This window comes from Engystomops pustulosus, chromosome 2 (genome assembly GCF_040894005.1).
Source record: "Engystomops pustulosus chromosome 2, aEngPut4.maternal, whole genome shotgun sequence".
Classification (NCBI taxonomy): domain Eukaryota; kingdom Metazoa; phylum Chordata; class Amphibia; order Anura; family Leptodactylidae; genus Engystomops; species Engystomops pustulosus.
Window position 1 is genome coordinate 43,726,038 of NC_092412.1, and position 22,483 is coordinate 43,748,520.

At 40.8% G+C, this 22,483-nt stretch overlaps 1 protein-coding gene across 6 annotated transcripts in view; it reads right to left on the reverse strand.

The window, feature by feature from the left end:
- Positions 1–22,483, reverse strand: part of STARD13 (StAR related lipid transfer domain containing 13) — a 213,520-nt gene that overhangs the window by 43,665 nt on the left and 147,372 nt on the right. The window contains exon 1 of one of the 6 annotated variants that reach the window (XM_072134405.1): positions 16,715–16,831. The exons of 4 other annotated variants lie outside the window; for them this stretch is intronic. In XM_072134405.1, coding sequence (XP_071990506.1) covers positions 16,715–16,781 — 67 coding nt within the window. In that variant the 5' untranslated portion in view covers positions 16,782–16,831. Of the gene's footprint in view, positions 1–2,126; positions 2,281–16,714; positions 16,832–22,483 lie in introns of those variants that run through there. One more of the 6 variants, XM_072134407.1, reaches the window with a different exon arrangement.

Consider the following 22,483-nt stretch of genomic DNA (forward strand, 5'->3'; position numbering starts at 1 on the left):
CCTGATCCAATCTCTATTAAATATATAATAGGGGGCTACAGTCCAGCCAGTCACCCCACTCCACACCCCTTTTAACCCGAATTTATTCGGTTAAAGGGGGTGTGGTGAGCTGAATAGGGGCGGGGTTAAGTTGAGTTATCGGCTCACTGAAGGGAGCCAACTCCCGTCTTTGACTCAAAAGGGCCATGTTATTGTGCTTGTACTCGTGTTTGTGAACGACCCATCACTACAGAAGACACCTATACCAGGATCAGAGATTATACTAATCCCACATGTTACAGCAGGAGCCATTTAGGTCGAGATATGATGGTATTCTTATCCCAGATGTTACAGCAGGAGCCATTCAAGTCGAGATATGATGGTATTCTCATCCCAGATATAACAGCAGGAGCCAGACAAAAAAAGTTTTAATAAGCTTTATCAAAGGTGCTTCTGAAAGATCTCTTCAAACACAACTTAAATTATAAATACAATTAATTTACATCCCATTATTCTACAAAAAGTTATCAAGGTTTGACGACAAGCTTTTTGTTTTTAAGAGCTGTTGTTATGAATGCAGCTCTGGGTTAATAGAACAGAGCAGAAGTAATGACAGCATAAGACAGCAGAATTATAAATGCAACTCTGGGTTAATAAAAGACAGCAGAATTATGAATTCAGCTCTGGGTTAATAGGGAGAGACTGTCCCCTAGAGACTAGGGGAGACTATCGATCGGCTACACTGCTTCCAACACTTGACACTGAGCCATGATTATGTGATGTAATAATAATGCACATTGTTATGTTGTTTATACTCTTTGAATATTGTTAAATTTATTATCACACTATCTGTTTATTTATTCATGATGTCACGTCCTGCGGGGGGATATAAACCCGCCCTGTACCACTTTACACTGTGCTTGAGAATGGCTACATAGAGGTAGCCGAAACGTATTATTCACCACTGGTGGAATAAATATTTTCTATTTATCTTGGAGTGCTGCTTCCCTTCTTTGAAGTGAACAGAACAGAAGTAATGATGCAACTCTGGGTTGATGAAATACAGCATAATTATGAATGCAGCTCTTGCTTAATAGTAGACAGTAGAATTATGAATGCAATCCTGGACTACTAACAGTTAATTAAGTAATGCAGAGAATTAGCAAAGTTACTCAATTTTATGGAAATGTTTAGCAGGTAATGGTGGGCATACAATATCATTTACTATCAATACATTTTAGGAACCAACTTATTCTTTTTTAGAAATGAAGTCTTATGTTGAGACAGATAGAGAAGGGCAAGTATAGAAATTGCGATTCCATCATTACAATGAGTAGATTGTCTTGGTTCATATGTTTTCTACAGTTTTCTCTCTATCAAAGTGAAGGAAATTTTTCATAACTTCATTGTGTGAGGTACAACCCCTCAGGTCATGTTACTACCAGCAAAACAATGGAGATAGCTCCACCCCAGAAAGTGATACACAGAGTTATAGACAATCATCGCACATTCATACACATTGTAACAGCAGTATTTACATTTTTATTTTCCAATGTAGCAGAGCTGGGTTTGTCAGTGTAGTGAGGATGAGTTTTGCACTGAATACAGCCCAGTGTCCTATGATAATATGTTCTCTGTCGCTGTCTAGAAGACTGTAGTTAAACCGACTACCTCCAGTATACTGTACCATGTACATCCAGGATGCAGCTTCTGGATTTCCCCCATAAAGTATATTCCATCTATAAAACATACCTACTAATTAAGAGATTTCCCATTAAAGTCACTCCTGACATGCTCGGGCCAATGACACACTCAGCTCTGCTACATCTGTAAACAATAACTGTTGTTGCATTAGTTCTCCCTTATTTAGTTTGCATAGGGCTACACGAAAAAATTTAATAAAAGCAATCAAAATTATACTGTAGCTATTTGGAAAACCCACGCTGGAACGACATGAAAAGCCTAAATGCAGTGACAAGCAATGTAAACTGATAGAAAGTAATGCAAACACACCAGATATTAGCTATATTAAGAAGTTGGCATCCCTTTAAGACTTGCAGTAACTACAATTCCATAGGCATATATATAATTTTACCTATTCAATGTATACACTCCCCAGTATAAAGAACAAAGATGGAGGACTCTACCTTTTCAGCATGCCTTGTCCTTATATCATGTTCCTGGAGATTCCTGTATTCCACAGCTCGGCCGGGCCCCTATAATCCAGACACCCAGCTTGTATATCCCATGGATGCTGTGTACAGCTGTGCTCTATATCATCGCCCGCCCGACCAGTGCTCTCACTGTTTTCACAATCCCACAAGCCCGGCCCATCCGTATTGAGGAACTGGAGCTAACAGCTGGAATTCCATAAGTTCCTCCAGGCAGCTGCTTGTAGTAAGACACAGGGATGATGTGAATGTGAAACTTCTATCCCTTACCCATGCAGAGAACAGAAAGTGTGTATAGGAACATCTCTGACAGAAATGTATAGGTCCATGTCACATATGGACATTGAAGGCTTTAATCTCCGTCCAGGTTTAGAATATAGTGGTTAATATATCAGTAAAATAATCTAGGCAGTCCCCGGGTTATGTACAAGATAGGTTCTGCAGGTTTGTTCTTAAGTTGAATTTGTATGTAAGTTGGAACTGTATACTTTATAATTGTAGGTCCAGGCAAAATGTTTTGGGTCTCTATTACTATTGGATTTTAAAAATGTTTGGTTGTCATAAGAACCAGGATTAACAATAAATCTTAATTACAGACACCTTTTATAACTGTTATGTCTGTTAATTGTAGCCTAAGGCTAAAGTACAGTAAATTACCAACATCCAGAGGTCCGTTTGTAACTACGGGTCATCTGTAAGTCGGGTGTTCTTAAGTAGGGGACCGCCTGTACTTGGAAACATAATGTAGACTAAACCGTGGGAGAATAGTTAAATAACTACTTAACTAGCCCCTTGCCTTGATTCTCATTTAAAGTGACATTGTCAGGTGATTTTTACTAAACTATCTGAGAGCAGGACATGATAGTGGGAGAGAAGATGAGTTCTATAACATGTTAGAGTATATGATAAGGAGCAACATTTCTGTGTAAACAGCAGAGTTATTTCTGATAGGACTCCTGGGAGAGACAGTATGAGTCCTGATTACTTAGCACACACACAATGATTGACAGGAAGTTTTTATTACCCCACCCACACTAAGTGATTGACAGCTTTACCTGTATCTGTGTGTTTACACAGAAGGAAGTCAATCACTTAGTAAATCCTGAATAGTCTCTTAGGAGAGATAGGAGTAGCCTTCAATACTCCACCCACACAGAGATTGATAAGGGGTCCTTTATTACCCTGCCTAGGCTTAGTGATTGACAGTGAGAGACCTGATTGCCCCACTCACACACAGTGATTGACAGTAAGAGTCCTGATTATCCCGCCCACAAACAGTGATTGACAATAAGAGTCCTGATTACCCCGCCCACACACAGTAATTGACAGTGAGAGTCCTGATTACCTCGCCCACACACAGTGATTGACAGTGAGAGTCCTGATTACCCCACCTACACAGAGTGATTGACAGTAAGAGTCCTGATTACCCCGCCCACACACAGTGATTGACAGTGAGAGTCCTGATGACCTCACCCACCATGATTGACAGTAAATGTTCTGAGTCCTGATTACCAAAACCACAGTGATCAACAGCTTCTTGTGTTTACATCTGCATCCAGGGAAAGCTGTCAGAGACTGTATGTTGTTGCTGGTTTATCGGGACTCCCACTGTATTCCCTATGAGTCAAGTCATAAATGAAATAAAATAAATGTTATTATAACCTACTCTGAGGAAGCAAATTACCTGAAAGATTCATCTTAAAAATGTATTTGAGGGTTCAACTGGTTCCAAAAACCAATTTTCAAATACAAATATAAAAGGTAACAGAAGAGAAGAGGTCCTTGTCTATCACCCCCTCCCATCAACTTGATGCATGTAACTTCCCCAGTGGTGGCTGTGGAGGAAATTAATTGTTGCTTAATTCCATGTGATTCAGTTCCATGTGATTGTAATATCTGCGATCAGATGAATTTATGGTAAATGTGAAAACATGATAAGATGTTTTGACAGGTCATAGAAACAGGCAAAAGAAAACATTGTTGTGGTCGGTGGGCTGGGACCCCAGAACAATTCCTGTAGTGCGGATTAGAGATTTATTGGATCTTCCTCTGGGAATCATTGTGGCTCTTGGCTCTCAGATTCCCACAGATGTTTTCTTCCAAATCATCTAAACTAAAGGTGACTGCTAAATTATGTTTGGATCAGCAAAGTTATGTTTACATCTTTTTTCCTCGTTTTATCGGTATTGAACTAAAATGGTAACTATTACAGCTCCCAATGCGGTTGTCACTTCTAACCAAAAGGTTATTCTATGAAACATTTTCATTGCTGTATTAAAGTTTGGGAAATGCTATGAGCACATTCACTGTCGTTCAATAAAGTGGAAGCTATAGCCAAATATATCAATGCTCCTTGGTTGAAGACCAGAAGACAGTGTAAGGTAATAGTTCAGATGCTCTGTGTACTGTGAAAAATTCAATTTCTATTCCAGGATTGTAGCTGGACTTGGAATACTGATACATTCCAGGAATATAAATGCATTTTTCACAATCCAGCTGCAACACACAAAGTATGGTCACATAAATCTCCAGGACTAATATCTAACACTGTCTGCAGCTTTGTATGGTCAAAACTGTAGTAGACTCCCTTTAATAGATATAAAGAACGACAAACACAGCATTACATATAATCATAAGACTTTTGCGTTGGTTCTAATAAACACAACAACAAGTGTCTATTATTCAGGGTCAGTGTTTTATGCACATTTCTGGTAATGTGTAGCAACCTCGATGAATTCACACAATGTTAGGTTTAGTTTTATGTGTTTTACGTTTGCCCATCTTCTCGGAAAAGGCAAACTATGAAGTAAACAAGGAAAAGTCCTTGAAATGTGAGATCAAAGAGAATTAAAAAGAGGAGCAATTACTGTAAATGGGTAAAATGATTCAGTCGGTGGAATACATGTGGTGTCTGTGGAGTTGAGCAATCCTTTGAGAAACCTACACACTTTTACTGTTACTATTCTGCATAACAAAGCAGCAGCACTGAGGGGTAACATAAGCAAAACCAAAGCAATGGACGTAAGATAAGGATCAGCTACTCACTGCTGGTCATGCTGACCAATCAAGGGAACCTATCATCATCAACTGGCCAATTAAACTACTACCAAAGTAATTTCAAGCATCATAATACCTTTATTTTTTGTTTCTTTCTTAGCCCAGTTTGGTGGCTAATCAATCAACTTTGAAGGAAGATGTAAATTGGTTGCATAAAGTCAAGGAGGAGGAGAGTTTAACACTGAAGTCCAGATGGGGAGCTCTGAACGCCTCCTCCTCTGTGACTGACATCATGCATCCGACTTCAGGAGATCTGGTCAATGATGTTGCTGGATACAGGACCGTCAATTACAGTAAAGGGCACTCTCTGAGGAAGAGAGGGCTTGACTTTAGTGTTGAAATCTCCGCCTCCTTGACTTTATACAACCAATTTACATCTCACTTCAGAGTCAATTTTCTGGACGAGGCCATCACACTGGATCTTGATAAAAACATGTTTTAGAAGGTGTTCAGCTGCTTGGAAACATACTGGTAGTGGTTTATTAGGTCAATTTCTGCTGACAGGTTCCCTTTAAGTGACATCTGCTCATGAAAACAATTTATCTCACTGGAACTGGAAACCTCTATCTATATCAGTGATGGGCAACCTTTTGAGCTTGGTGTGTCAAAATTCGTCAAAAAACCGAGCATAACTCGGGTGGTGTGTCACCTTGAGAAAAAAAAACTAATTTTGTGATATTTAGAGTTTAAATAACAAATACGTATAGTTAATTAACTTACCTGCTTAGTGACTTCTTTGTTAATCTGTCAGTTGGTTTCTTTTGTTGGTCTTGCTGTTATTTAACTTGTGTGGGGTGCCATGAACTAAGATAAGTGAGGGGGAGGGGGAATTATTCCAGTGATGGCGAACCTGTGGCAGTCCAGCAACAGCTAGTTTTAAGGACATTTGTGTCCTGAGAAGTGCCCCCCAAAGAGTGCACATCACAGCCCAGCCCGGCAGAGCTCAACTCAATAAATTAACCTACCTAACTGGCACAGGCTCCAACGACGCCTCGGGCCTCCGTTACTCCTCTTCAGGCCGCTTCAGCTCCTGTGTAGATGTTCCCGCGCAGGCACAGCATAGATTGCGTCTTTGTGAGCTGGGGCTGCTCTGTCTCCACGCTCCACTCTGGCGTCATTGGGCGGCCTCCGCAGAGCAGGACAGGAGGACAGGAGCAGCAGCTGCGATCTCTCTGACTGAGATGCAGCCGCTCGCTGCAGACCACATCGCCAACCGACCGCCCGACCGGCCCCAGACAACAGACAACTGCACTACAGCAATTTTTCTCCAGCAGCCGTGTGTCACTGAAAATGGCTATGTGTGTCAGTGCTGACACGCGTGTCATAGGTTGGCCATCACTGATCTATATAAAACATGTACTTATACAATCTAAGCTACGTTCACACCCCGATTTATGTATATTGTATATGCCAGACATATACTGGCAGATGGGGGCATCTATTTTGCCTTTGTGTGCCTGGTATATGTCGTATACTGTCAGGAATACAGGATGGAAAAATACAGCAATATACATCTTTTCAAACTGCTCTCTCCATGTGAGCGACGTACATGCTCAACGGAGGCCATTGGAGTATTGCTAAAAGTATTGCATCCACGCCTGTCCTTCGCTGTTCGTAGACTCAGGGTGTTCCGCAGTGATGTCACTGTCCATATAAGAAACGCAACGTCAATGGGGACAATCACTGGCGTCTGGTGAACTGGCGTTCACTTTTAAGACATCATATCCCATTGTGGAATCCGTCCTAGCCCTCCATTGTACGGATACATTGTGAGGTATCCTTACATCGAAGGCAGTAAAATGTGATCCTAATAATCCTAATACAATAGTAATATATGATATATAATTAAGCTAATAATATAGATATTTCAAGAGTGTGGGTCAGTGGGATGTGTTAGAGGGCCGATAAGATTTCTCTACCCCAAAGAGACCAGTACTAAATACTATACTATGGGGCAGATTTATCAAGCAGTCTGAAAGTCAGAATATTTCCAATTGCCCATGGCAACCAATCACAGCTCCCCTTTAAAATATTCATGAGCACTGGTGAAATGAAAGCTGAGCTGTGATTGGTTGCCATGGGCAACTGGAAATATTCTGACTTTCAGACTGCTTGATAAATCTGCCCCACTATGTTATAGTTGGGTGGATATTGCATTGGGACCCTGTCGTTTCAAGTGAACACATCTGAACAATGGATCTCTACAACACAACACAATGGGGCAGATTTACTTACCCGGTCCTGTCGCGATCCTGCGTTGCGTTGTCCAACGAGGATTGATGTCTGCCCCGATTCACTAAGATTGTGCACCCGAGTCACCACTGCCATATAGCCTTTAAATACAAATTTAACCCACAAGAAACAGACCCCAGTATTATTTCATTGGCTCCCATGTAATTGCCAAACAAGGTTTGCTTCTTTTGGGCCTATGAGGACCTGTGGCATGGGTTCATTATTGTGTCACTAGAGAATCCCCTGATGTTTGGTTAGGCCAGGGATATCCATAGAACAAGAGCAGATTTGCCAAATGTTCAGAATTTCTAGAGATTGTTCAGAATTTTTACTACAATCCCAATCAATTTAGATTGTGCTGAATCATATAAGATTCTGAGCTCAGGGTCAGTGATTTGTATATTTATGATGGGGTTACGTTTCCATGACCCAACACTTCTCCTCCAGCCTGGAGCTTACAATAATATTATCTACACAATCCGGGAAGTAGATGAATAATAGTTGTTTCATCGTCTAATAGGGATAAGTCTTGTGACGATTCATTATCTGTGCTCTGTGTGTGGTCAGATGAGGCAGACACATGCAGATCCTCCATAATGTATTCTTCCAAAGCTATAATAATATACACCGCAAGGGAATAGCTACCGGGAAATCACAGATCTGTTCCGGCTATGTTATATTCTATCATTAAAGAGAACCCGTCATGCAAAATAACCCCCCTAAACTAAATATATTTTCATAAACTGCCATTAGAGAGCATTGCCTCTATCCCTTCATTGTCCCTCTACATGCCTGTAAACTTAAGCAATGAGGTCCTAAAGCTGTAAGCATTGGAAATGTCCAATGAGTTATTATCATATTCAAGCTGTCCACTCTATTTATGTGTGGGAGGCACAGCCACCCCCCAGTGCATGACTGACAGCCTGTATAATGATGTGAGGCTGTATAATGATGTGCTTCCTGGTGCTGGTGGCCACACCCCCTGCAGCCTGTGTGTGTGTTTAGGAGAGATACAGCAGCTCCAGGCAGCCATGTTACAGCAGAACATGTCAGATTCATATGCAGCTGATGTCTGTGTCTCTTACATGTGTATGGGAGGAAAGAGCTTGTCAGCAGATGCAGCACACACACTAGCAATGCTTTACTATACATTACACACAGACATGAGCAGGGGGTGGAGAGGGGAGGGGTAACAGGGGTGACATCACTGCCTCTGACCATGTGACCAGCCTCATTTACATGATAAAAAATAGATGATTTTACAATGAATAATGTATGAAATAACTAGATAAAGGCTGGGATGGGATCCTTGTGAGCTGCTCCAACAGGTAGAGGTGACAGGACTAGTGACAGAGACCTGATGACAGGTGTCCTTTAAATATCATTAACCTGAAGTCAACATAGAACTCTAGGGTCGTGTAAGGTCATAAATTTTAGATCTATGGTGTCCGAAAAATTAGGACCCCCACAGGTCCTCTGTATTTGGAGAGCACAGCTCCTTTATTGTAGATACACTGGGAGTCAAGCTTCTTATACCACACGCTGTATTATTTATAGCAACGATTTTACTATTACTGATATGGACACAGTAGTAGCTTTTTACCCCGCCGCGCAAAGCCTTTTTTCATTCATTTTTAGCTCCCCAGCTTCAAAAATCGATTTCATTTATTCATGTAGAGAGCTGTGTGAAGGCTTATTTTATGCATAACACTTGGTACTTCTTAGGAACGGTATTTATTATTCCGGGGAACTGCTCCTTTCCAGCCCCTCCCATTGGGCAACTGCCTAGTCACACAGCAGATGCTAATGAAAGGTACAATATAACATATTTTTTTTCTGTAAAACCTATTTTTTATACAAAAACACTTTGGCAGTGTATGTACTATGCTCTGCGGGGACTGGGGGAGTGCTGAAAATGGGTCTCCTGGTGACAGGTTCCCTTTAAGTAGGGGACCCTGTAGTCACTTTGGCTTTATCCACTTTTGCCTGCAGAGGGCAGCATTATCTCTCTGCACTGTCCACAAGATTTCATTCTTGGCCCAATGTAGTATGAACAAATAGATGGGTTGTAGGTCATGAGGGAGTAGTCAAAACATGGTACTACTTGGGCACATAAAGTTGGTATGTGGATTCTATTTTGCTTCATTTGTGGAGGGCAGAATAGTAGTCTCATAAATGCGGTATTGCATTGTTTATCTGGGCATTGTAGGACACCAGCGGCCCTGTTTTAGGCACTGCTATTTACAGGCATTTATGCCACTTTACTGATCTCTCAATTCTGTGATTCCTCTTAGCATAAATTCACAACTAAGTCAATAGGGGAGGGGTGAATTCATCGCCATTCTGACACTATATAATCAGCGCTGACAATTCCAGACTTTAAAAAGACCAAATATCTATTTTACCGTGTAGAATGGCACCACCCAGTTGTCTATTAAGTCAATAAAAGATTATAAGGGAAAATTGAAGAAAAAGACGCTCCAATAACGTTACATGCATTCACTAAAACATACATGCCAGGGGCAGGGACACATCCATTATAACAGAAGAGACAACAAAGCAGTAAATAATCTTCTAACTATATACATATCGGGAACAAAGTAAATCTATTTGATTTTCTATCACTTAAGAATATATTATGGTGAATAAAGATTGTATGTACTTACAAGAAAAAAATTCTAAAGTAAAAAGTAAATGAGAGAATATGCGTTTATTTTCTTTATGTGGGTCTAATAGAAAAGTCAACGCTATTCTGCTGCCCTCTAGTGTGCAAGCTGTGCACATGCCAATGTCAATGCAAAAATCTCTAGGCATAAAAGTGGTGTAAAGTACAGCACAGCACATAAAATTATACAAATTATGCAGAACTTCCCAAGTTCTATCGCACAGAAAAAATGGATAAATTATGTAGAGGATGGAGTGATAACCAAAGGTCCCGAGACTAGCAGGACTAGACTGTACAAGACAATAGCTACAAGTCAGGACAGTCCCAAATGTATATACAGTAAATGGTTATGCTGCATCTTAAAATTGCACTTTAATGGACATAAATTACACTTCCAACAGAAGCATTCAGCGTTTCCCATTATAAAGTGGAATGTAATCCATAAGGTCCATTAGTAAAAGAAAATCTGTAGCACATACTGTAGCTTATTTTGTGTTATATAACAGAATATACCAATATATGCTGAGATCTAGTGGACGGTCTCTTGGCACTTTGTATGCCTATGGATAATAGTGGTGAATTGCACAGGACCTGGCAGCGCCAGGATTATATATTGATGGATGACGCTCAGAATATGCCATTGATGGAGGGGAGACAACTGGGTGCCAAACTGATGTTTTGCCTAATTTATAGAAGCAATTGGCTCCTTTTCAGTGTGGCAGCCAGCACCTGTCACTATAGTCATGGCTCTTAAAGGGGTTGTCCAATTTAAAAAAAAAAATATATATAGCTGGCCTGGGGAGGCTGTAAAAAAAAAAAAAACTTATACCACCGTATGTTGGTGCTGTGCCGCTGTTTGTCTATAGACCCAGACATCCTTTTCTCCAACAACTTCCATGCCCAATGGGAGCAGGTACAGTTACAGCCAATATGTAGGGACGGATTCAACAGCTTCCGGGTCCATGTCCCATGCATACACTACATGATCAGTGCAAGAACCATCAAAATAAACTCATGGTCAATGTGTCCTTGGAATTCATTAGTAAAGGTCAAACAATATTTGCATATTAAAGAGAGTCCTGCATATACTGGCCAACGTTTTAGAGCTTAACCATTCTCTCACATTTTCCACAGCAGCTCCAAATTTAAGGAACAGTCCCGGTAAGCCAAGCAGGCATCATGTATCTGTTTGCATATGACAAGGAAGGTGTCGTCAAACAAAGGATTGGACATTTTGAAACCCTTCTGCCCAAACTTTCTTTCCCCTGGGATACATGTTAGCTGATTAGCTGGTAGCCTGCAAATTATTGACATCAAGCTGAGACCACATGCTCAGGGTGCGTTCACACGTTCAGGTTTTCAGAAGCAGTTTTTAATGTCCAAACCAGGAGTAGATTGAGAAAAGGAGTAGCACCTCTCTATTATTTGTTCCCATGATCCACGCCTGCTATTGGCTTCAAAAACTGCATCGTAAAATCTGAACGTGGGAGCGCACCCTGAGGACGCATTAACAAGATGCATTGCGTCACGTTTTTTGATGCGTTTTTGACGAATTCCAAAGGCTTCAACCTTGATCACATGTTGAAATAACCTTGCATTTCCACTGCTTTTGCTAAAACGCAATGTTACTTCAACATGTGATTAAGGCTGAAGCATTTTGAATATTCCAAAAACGCATCAAAAAATGTGGCGCATGAATGCGCCCTGAGACTACAGCTTTCTGTTCAGACTTGGGAATACATTCTAAACTAAGTAAATAAAATAATTGCAGAATTTCCAAAATACTATTGGAAACAACACACTTTTTATCCAGTCACTGGATGAATGAGTCAAGCTGGACAAAAGCAGTTCTGAGAAATGGAACAGATGCCGATGTACACGTTACATTACAGTAGAAAACAGAATCGCTGAAGGAGCCAATAAAACCAGAGAAGTAATCAGGATATAGACTCCCACGATACAGAGAAAATCATAATACACATCCCCGCATGTCTGAGCCGGATTCTGAGAATACTGATAACTATGTCATCTACTGACACATATAATTACATAAAAATCATTGAACACAATTCTCTCAAGGTTTTATATGTGCAGGAATTAAAGGGATTTTCCAAGGGAGACAAACTTTTAAAAATACTATAAGAAAAAAAAAAGAAACAACCATCTCTCAATAATTTATTTACTGTATATACTGCAAATGGGTTCTAATAAAATAAAACCAGACCACAAAAAACAAGCTCACGTTAAAATAAAACAATAAGTAACCAAATAAAATGTCAAAAAGTAGAAAAACGGAGAAGGGACCCCCATTGAAACAGAGTGAACTTTCTTATTGGTAGTAAAGTATTTATCTGAACACCAGTTTGAAAAGATTTTTCGCTACCTTTCTAATAATGTGAATAAAAAGGAAAATATAAAATACGCATTCACATGTGAGAGCTGTCTAGACAGCCAAGAATGTGAACCTGTACTTGGTTACAGCAAAATTAGTAATTCTGCAATAGCTTTTTTTCCCAGTTCAGGATGTAAACCAGGACCTTGTCTCCCAGACAATACACTGTGCACCGTGTAAGACTAAGCAGACCCGGCTGGACATTACAAGCACAGGTATTATTAACGCACAATCTAAACCAGCTTTTATTGGGCAGCTGAAATCATTTTTCAAGCAACACCCCCTGCAATTGCTTGAGAGAGGAACATTCTGCACCGCGCTGACATAATAAATGGAAGATGTGATAATAAAGTTCACAGAGCGTCAGGCGATGGATAAGAAAACCTTTTATTGCTGTGTAGTGGAATAAATGTCTCATATGTAGCGGAAGAGAAAGAATTCTAGTAAATTATAAGTGAGTGTAGCAGCTGCAGGTGTATAAGAGCCTATGACAGTGATGGTGAACCTATGGCACTGGTTCCAGAGGTGGCACTCAGAGCCCTTTCTGTGGGCACTCAGGCCATCACCAGAGATGACTCCGGGTATCTTCCTGCAGTCCCAGACAGCCCAGGACTTGCTGTGCACAGAGGTATTTTAAAATGACATCTCTACCTGGGACTATTTTCTGCTTTATTGGTGTCCTCAGGGGGCTGGTATCAATGAAAACTGTGACAGAGAAGGAAGTGTAAATCACAAATTACATTTCTGTGTTGGCACTTTGCGATAAATAAGTGGGTCTTTGTTGAAGTTTGGGCACTCGGTCTCTAAAAGGTTCGCCATCACTGGCCTATGAGCTCCTGTCAATGATGGTTATCCATAGGAAAAATATGAAAGTCATTATTCTATGATGAAAATGGAGAAAACGATGCTACAAGCGCCTCCTTTTGGAAGTTAATGCCTGGCCTTCAAGAAGCCTAGAAACATGATCAGAAAACCCTATTCAAAAGTAAGAGATTTGCAGATTTGGTTCTTCCCCCTCATCAGTGCAGAGCAGGGTACTGGTTGGCCTGGTAGGAGGTCATGCATATGGTTCAGGATGGGTACTATATGGGGAAAGATCATGGCTTTTAAATCAGCTTTCTCGGGTACAAAGGGTATAGTGCAATTGGGATGTATCATACTGGAACACAATGTGGGGCATTTATCAATGTTGGAGCAGGGTCCGTGTTTTTGGCACACAAATCGTGCTAAAATTTTCACTGGGATGTTTGATTGTAGCACAAGGGGTTAAAAGAGGACCAAAAAGAGAACTATCTCCACATTTGTAAGGGTGAAATAGAACTCCATAGACTAACTTTTTGCAACTCTAAGTGTGCGCCAAAAACAGTGCGAGGAAACTAGATGTGCATGAAAAGTGTTGGATTCCCAAACTGTGCGGCCAATAATTCTGTATGGACCTATAAAGGGGAAATTTATCACAACTGGACGCGTTGGGGCTCATTTACTAAGGGTCTGTCAGATGGATTTTCGTTGGGCTTCCCGCCGATTTCCGTTTTGCGCAGAATTTCCCCTGGATTTTGGCGCTCGCGATCGGATTTTGGTGCATCGGCGCCGGCTTGCAAGCGACAGAAATGGGGGGTTGGGCCGTCGGACAACCCAACGGATTTGGATTACGCGTAGGATTTAACATTTAGAATTGTGTCGCAAGTCACGCACTTACAAGCATCAGGGCGAAGCAGGTGAAGCAATGGATGCAGGAACTTGGGCGCACGAGCTAAGTGAATCGCAGCAGACCCGAATCCTCATTGGACAACGCACCGCAGGATCGCGACAGGACCGGGTAAGTAAATCTGCCCCATTGTGTTCGAATTGTGATATTCATGATGCGCATGATGTGCTCAACATACTAAGAAGCTCTGGATTGTGTGCCCCAATGAATTCTATACCAGATCCGGTCAGGAATTGTGCATTTTTCATTTGCTTGGATGTTAGAAAACTGCAGTAAAATATATGAATTTCCACTATATTAGTGTATAGAGGCCCATCAGTGATGTTTCCTTAAAAACGCATACCTGCTAAAGCCTCTGGCTGTGGCCTGTATTCAATGGTAGTGGGTGCCCACTGTCAATTTAATGTCACCAGATGAGTCTCTATATACTTTATATTACATAGGCTGGGGGGAGGGGAAGTGCTGGATCTTAAGGACCTGAGTACAGTTCAATTCAAAGCAGTATGGGAGCAGTATGGACTGTATATGTGCTCTTGGCTGTTGCCTTGGTCACAATGGGGTCACAGTCTATTCCTTGGGAAACTGTTACCACAATAAATACCACAAAAGGTACCTTGTTCCTCTGTCTACAGGAGATCTTTTTATATCTTTTTAATGTTTCAGAATGTGCAAAAACAAAAATGAAATGCCATCATTTGGCACTTCCCATTGCAGCCTCCTCTTGCTGACGTCACGCTCTGGCTAGCTGGAGTTCTTGCACATGCGCAGTACGTACCGCTTGAAGCTAACTGGTCGAGAGGCACTCCCACAAGGTGTAAAGCGGTGAATGCGCAAGATCTCTGGATAGCAGGTCAGCGACGTCAGCAAGGGAAGGCTGCAGTGGGCAGTGCAAATGGCGGTCAGGAGGTGGAGTTACCTGACTGCTTGGTCGAGATCCCCACCTCCTTGACTGATTCTTAGGTAGGAATAAAATTACTTATTTTTGGACATGCTGCAACATTGTAAAGATAAAAAGACATCATGTAGACTTACAAACAGTGGAAAAGGGTACTTTTTGTGGGTTTGGGGGGTTTAATCTGGTGACATGTTCCCTTTAAATAGATAAGACTTCATTGCTTAAATGGAAAAAATACTAATTAATTAAGGAGGACTTTTAAAGGATTGTTCTCAGGGTCTAATGCAGAAGTCTGGTGATCACATCTTCAGTGTATAATCCTGCTCAAGTCTCAAGAATTCACAAACTTCCTCTTCTCCTTACCTAAGCATGACGGTACGAGGCCAATGATTCACTGTCATCCCCAGTGTCACCGGCTGTCATAGACATTAGTAAACACATACATGAAGGATTTACTCTTCAGCTTCTCTGGTTTACAATAATGAGTGCAATGATGATAGTACCGGAAACATCCTCGATGTAAGACTCCGGTGTCATACGTCATACAAATTATTCATCTGTAGGAGGATGAAATGAAGCTTCCTCTCCCCAGACCAGTATAATACATCATCACCACTGTATAACAAGGTTGGACGGCCAAAAGAAATCAAAGTTTACGAGATCTACTGTTTGTAAAATAATCAGTGATCTTACAACCCGCTGGCCAAGCATAGCCATGGGTAGTTACGTCAATATGCTCGGGTCAGGGGGCAGAACACAAAACACCAAACATGAACCCAACCATCGGGTCTGCCCATCTCTAAAAAAACACTACCCTAAAACCACTATATAGAGAATATACAGAAAGGGAGAAGAAAAATAATATAGAATATAGTCCAAAGCATTACTTTATAGATATAATAATCTATCCACTTCATAGTTATCTCCCATTTTATTATAGTTCATCCCCTACTTTACGTCAGGGGAATAAATTGTCAGACTTTTTGACATTTAAAAGGTAGCGTCAGTCTACAGTCTGGAAAACCATAGATGACGCAGATCATCCAAAATTGAATGGGTTTATTGCTATTCCCTCATTCACATGCAGCACACACCTATGGTTAATTGGGAAGGTGTATTAGCATGGCCACACATATTAGATGTGTATTGAGCGAAGTTGGTGATCATCTTATGTGTATTGGGGTCTCCTAACGCTTACTCGAGGGAAGAGGTCAGGGAAGGTGGACCAGATGGATTAGAACTTGCCTGATCCTTTCATTATAGGGGAAATGAGGTAAGTTTTAGCCTATTTATATGGACATGCTAAGTCGTGCCAGACATTTTAGGGAAGTCAACATACCCTCAACACTTTAAGACTGTTGCCCAGTTTAACTAGTAAGAGTGGGCTTGGCCAACTTTCTTCCTAGGTGTTTCCTAAACTGGCTTAAATATTTACCAACGAAAATTGAGCCTGTCCACATTTGTGAAGAACCTTTTCTAAAAAGTTCCTTCAAGGTCCACCTTTCCTCTAGAGAGGGGCTTTAGTCTATCTTTTAATATAATAAAACTATTAGTCCCAGCTCATCTTCTCAAGAACTTTACATACAAGAACTCAGTAAGTAACTCAATCACTTACCTTGCTGATGAACCACAATGAGAAGAACAAAAACGTACCAATAAGTTTCCAACAAATTTGTTCCCATTCAATAAATCCCCTGTCTCAGACAAAATATGAAGGGTGCCAGCTTCACCACCCTACAGTACATTCAGTCCTAATTTTCTCAGTTATGTAATAATTCTTGGTAATCGTCACTTATCTAAACAGACGTTCGTATTATCTAGAACAAGAGTTTATCATACTGTGGGTGTGACCCGATCTTAACTTTTTACTGTTTATATGAAAAGTACAAAGGATCCTAGCAATGGCGGAGAATAACTGAGCTTGATAATGGATACACAGATAAGGCTGACATTTCTGTTGTTATAGGGGATGACATAATGTGTATCTCAGCTTCTGTTCCCAAATAGAAGGCAGCTGACGTGTTTGGCAAGCGAAGAGACCAAGATGTTTACAATGATAGATTAAAATGCCACAGGAAATGTTTTCATACAGCATTGGAACAGCTCATGAATGCTTTATTCTCTCTTGAATAGACTCGGCGCTGTAAGTAGGCATTTTTGAGCGTGCCTGCAGATTACATGCCTCCCTTTATTCACAGGCCGGCTGCAAAATGCTTGTACTATGTGATCAGCTCCGACCAAACAGAGACAAAACTTTCTTGGAAACAACCGGCAGAACATCGACTCTCGAAATGTGTAGAAGACAGTAAATAATATGTAATTTCTAAGTAATGTCTTGCCCTTTGGCAAACAGCACAAGAAATGTTTGCCACCAATTATGCCTGTGTGAATGGTCAGAAAGTATTTGGCATGATCAAAAAAGAATGTAAATTGCCCGCCAAGAAATAGATCCAAAACTGAGGAAGAATCCAGCAAACCACATTGAAAAAATGTGCATACATTGTTATAACTTGAGGCGCCTATGATATTGATTTGCTTCTTTCTATCAAAAACAGCTATACTCCTGGCTATAATTTGAGTGTGGTATTACGGGTCTGTATCCTTCACATGAAAGAGGCTGAGCTGCAATACCACACTCAGCCTAAGACCATAGGTGGCGCTGTTTTGGGAAGGAAGCCGTAATCTTTCATAAACAACAATATTAGGATGTGTTCTTAGTGCACATCACAATTTACTTGGTAAATATTGATATATCTCACAATGAATCCCTGAAGTCCATTGGAGTAGTAACAGAACCTCATACAGAAGGCCTATATTTGTTGAATAAAAAAGTAATATCTACAGCTTATTAAAGATTTATAATCTCCCATCAGTGTTTATCAGCCAGCTCACTATAGGAATTGTAATTTATGGCTATTTACAGATAAGTATGTTTTATATCTTCATTGCTGCCAGGGTTATAAATTTAATGATCCATACCGTGTGTGATTGTGCGGCTCAGCCTGAACACCAGCATGATTTATGTCACTGCTGTGTCATAGTGGAAATCTCATGCTGAGGGATCTAATGATATTAAAACGATGTTACATTTGCTTGAGAATATTATTATACTGCAGATGTCTTAGAGAAATGCAGGCCTGTGGTCTTTATTCAAATTTTATGTAAAGTATCAATTTGTAAAGTTTCTGTTGGAAATGTCCCCAAACTGATCACAAGATCGACGCTGATCTATGAGGGAACCTGGTAGCAGGCATTCAGTTTCCCTGCAGCATCACCGCAGGTTGAATGATGTATTACAGTTCCCATGAAAATTATTGGTTTACTTGTGTAATGCAGGAACATGAGTCCCCCAGTGGTAAAGTTTCTCTTTGTATTCACAGTCTGCTCTGGCTAATAGATGAGGGTGCTGAACTTTATTAATTTGTTTTTTAAAAAAATAATTTTTACCCAGACGATCCTATTTGGGGTGGCCATATGTAGAAAGAACATCTTGATCTAAATATTTTTAGGAAATAGGTTGTATGTTAGCCACTGTTAAGTGTCCTATGATTTAGCCAGTGTTCAGTTCCATATTTGGTAGAAGGGTAGCTACCATTTGAGAATCTAGGACGGGGGGGGGGGGGGGGTTGAGTCCAATGGATTCAAAACCTCTTGTTCTCAGGAAGATAAGCTGCTTCCAATAGAGTCTAGAAGTGGTTGATATCCCCTCCTCCTAGAAAACGCATCCACGCATGGCCGAGCAGCGTGCATGTGTATTGGGAGATTGTTTGGAATAACTGTAGTAGGAACGGATGACTGTTTAATGCATTTGACCAGCCTACTTGTCCATGTCATTAAGAGAGCAATGTAGAACTAGGACATATAAATTCTGGATAGCAACAAAGATTATTGGCAGAAGGGTGCACCTGGGTACATGAGCCATAGGGAGCCAATGGGGGTCTTGCCCCAATACGAGACAAGTATCATAACTAATGAATTATAGTTAGGGGTCCAGTTACATCACTGAGTCGTATTCTTATGCCTCAGCTGGAAAGCTGAAGACTCTGATTATACAGTGGGTCCGGAAACTATTCAGACCCCTTTACATTTTTAACTTTGTTTAATTACAACCAACTGGTTACATAAAAAGGTCTTTTTTGCTCATCAGTGTAAAATATGCTCCCCATCGTGACAGAAAAAAAAAATAGAAATGTAGATATTTTTGCTAATTTATTAAACAAGAAAAGTTATTCGGAAAGGCACTCGCCTGTCTATATAAGACCTCACAACTCACAGTACATGTCAGAGCGCATGAGAATCATAAGGACTAAGTAGCTGCCCAAGGAACTCAGAGACAGAATTGTGGCAAGGCACAGATCTGACCAAGATTGCAAAAGAATATCTGCAGCACTCAAGGTTCCTAAGAGCACCGTGGGCTTCATGATACTTTTGGGACAACTACAACTCTTTCTCGACCTGGCTTCTCCCACTAAGAAATAGTGGGAGAAGAGCCTTGGTGAGAGAGGTAAAGAAGAACCTCAAGATCACTGTGGCTGAGCTCCAGAGAACCAGTAGGGAGATGAGAGAAAGTTCCACAAAGTCATCTATCACTGCAGTCTCCACCAGTCGGGGCTTTATGGCAGAGTGTGCTGACAGAAGCCTCTCCTCAGTGCAAGACATATGAAACGTGCATACAGTGTGCAAATAAACACATGAAGGAATCCCAGACTATGAGAAATAAGATTCTCTGGTTGGATGAGACAAAGATTGGTGTTATTTCTAAGTGATATGTGTGGTGACAACCAGGTGCCGATCATCACTTGCCAAATACAATCCAAATACAAGTGACACATGGTGACACATGGTGGTGGGAGCATCATGCTATGGGGGCAGGGACAAGACAACTTTTTTGAATTTAAGGAAAGATTAATGTGGCCAAGTACAGAGATATCCTGGATGAAAACCTCTTCCAAAGAGCTCCAGACCTCAGACTCGGGCAAAGGTTCATCTTCCAATAAGAAATGACCCCAAGCACACACCTAGAATAACAAGGCAGAGGCTTCAGAACAACTCTGTGACCATTCCTGACTGGCCCAGCCAGAGCCCGGACCTAAACCAGATTGAACACCTGAGGGAACTGGATAGGATCTACAAGGAAGAGGCAGAGGATCCCCAAATCCAGGTGTGAAAAACTTGAATCTTTCCTAAAAGATTCATGGCTGTACTAGCTCAAATGACTACTTCAGAAGACATGTCTGCTACTCTATTGTGAGCAAAAGGGGCTGAATACTTATGCCCATGTGATATTTCAGTTTGTCTTGATTACTAAATTACCAAAAATATCCAGATTTCAGTTTTTTCTCTAAAGATGGGGTGCAGAGAGTACATTAATGAGTAAAAAAAAGAATGTTTTTGATTTTACCAATTGGCCACAATGAAACAAAGATTGAAAAAGTTAAAGGAGTCTGAATACTTTCCTTAACCACTGTATTTTTTCTAATACCTGATAATCATCGTGTTTATTGTAAATGGCTTACCCAAGGAATTAGTCTTAGTCCATGAATTGCTATTGTTTTCCATACTGAAGGCCATGTCATAACACAGATATCGCTAGCAGCCAATGTTCTGCTTCATGTACTAGATTCTCAGATAAACATTTGTTAGTCTTTACTCGCAGAAAACTCAATAGTCTCTATTATTCCTTCTTTAAATTGCATTGTCATGTCAGCCAAGCACTTAAAGGGCTATTCTCATTTCAGCAAATAAATGTTATTGTTTGTATAATGAATAGTTATGTAATTTTCTGTATCAGTTCTTCCCTATTTTCTAGATATCTGTTTTTCTATAAAAATCTTTGTTGTTTACTTCCTGTGGACAGGAATCTGACCATGGTCACACATGTGCACGGCTCATTATAATACAGAGAGTAATCAGAGCTGTGTGATATATAACAAGCCGTGCACCTGTGTGACCATGGTCAGATTCCTGTCCACTGGAAGTAAACAACAAAGCTTTTTATAGAAAAACAGCAAATAGACATCTAGAAAAATGTGAGAAATTGATTCAGAGAAAGTATATTGGAAAATTGTGTAACTTTTCATGATAAAAGCAATAACATTTATTTGCTGAAATGCGAACATCCCTATTAAGAGGACCTGTCACCTGTAAAAACAGCACTAGGAGCTGCTTACTAAAGTAAGCATCTCCTACTGCGACAACAAATGCAGCAGTGTTACACTGGTAGCGTTATCGGAAACCTCCGGTAATGCTAGCAGACACTGCCGCAATGTACTAATGCCGTACTCATGTACACTGCCGCGTATTCATGAGGGGGCAGTCCGAGGCGCTGCCTCTTCCCTGGACCGCCCCGACCACCCCATAGGCCGGCGGTGACTGCCGCACGTCATACGGCAGTCACCACCCCTAATCCCGCCCCCTCATCAATAAGCTGCACCGCTTTGAGAGTGCTCCGGTGTTTCTAGTGTACATCGCGGCAGTGTCTGCTAGCATTATCTGAGGTTTCCGATAATGCTAGCAGTGTAACACTGCTGGGACTGTTGTAGCACTAGGAGCTACTTACTTTAGTAAGCAGGTCCTAGTGCCATTTTTAAGGGTGACAAGTCCTCTTTAAGGGGTCCATCCATTTACTATATTAAGACTAAAGTATATTCCTTATCTGGGGATCATTTCTAGGAAACTAAACACGAGTATTTCCAGTAAACGCCAATATTAACAGGAAAAGTGTGCTCTCATGACAATCTTCCGGCAGTGTAAAATTAAAGGCAAGTTTTGCTGCTGCCTCCAAGCAAAATTCTTCCTGTACAGCCATTTAAAAAAAAATCTGCCATCAAACCCATCATGATACCCACCTACTCATAGATCCACGCCCCCGTGACGGGGGTAATCTTCTTATATTTGTTATGGCCTTCTTTTAAAATTATGGTGATGAGCCTGAAGTGCTCCTGGGGGTGTTACCGGAGCTCCTTCGAGCTGCAGCTTTACAGGCTGTTAGACCGTCTTATCCATCACAACCCCCCCCCCACACACACACACCTCTGTACCCGCAACCCTATGTAATTTTAATGCAACATAGAAATTTCTAGAACACAGTGGAAGAAGGAAGTGTTCCATGCACAGTGTAACAGCCTGTAAAGATGAAGCACGGAGAGGCTATTGTAACACCTCCAGGATACCTTTGGGTTCATTAGAATAATTTTAAAAGTTGATTTCAGAAGGAAGAAGGCCATGGATAACAAATATAAGAAGATTACCACAGTCACAATGCCAGAATCTTCAAGTAAGTGACCCTAGTTTATTAAGCTGGATTTTGATGGGAGATTTCCTTTAATAATATGGAGATTTCCTTTTAGTAGTATGGAGTCATGCATGCTTTAATTGTTATCCT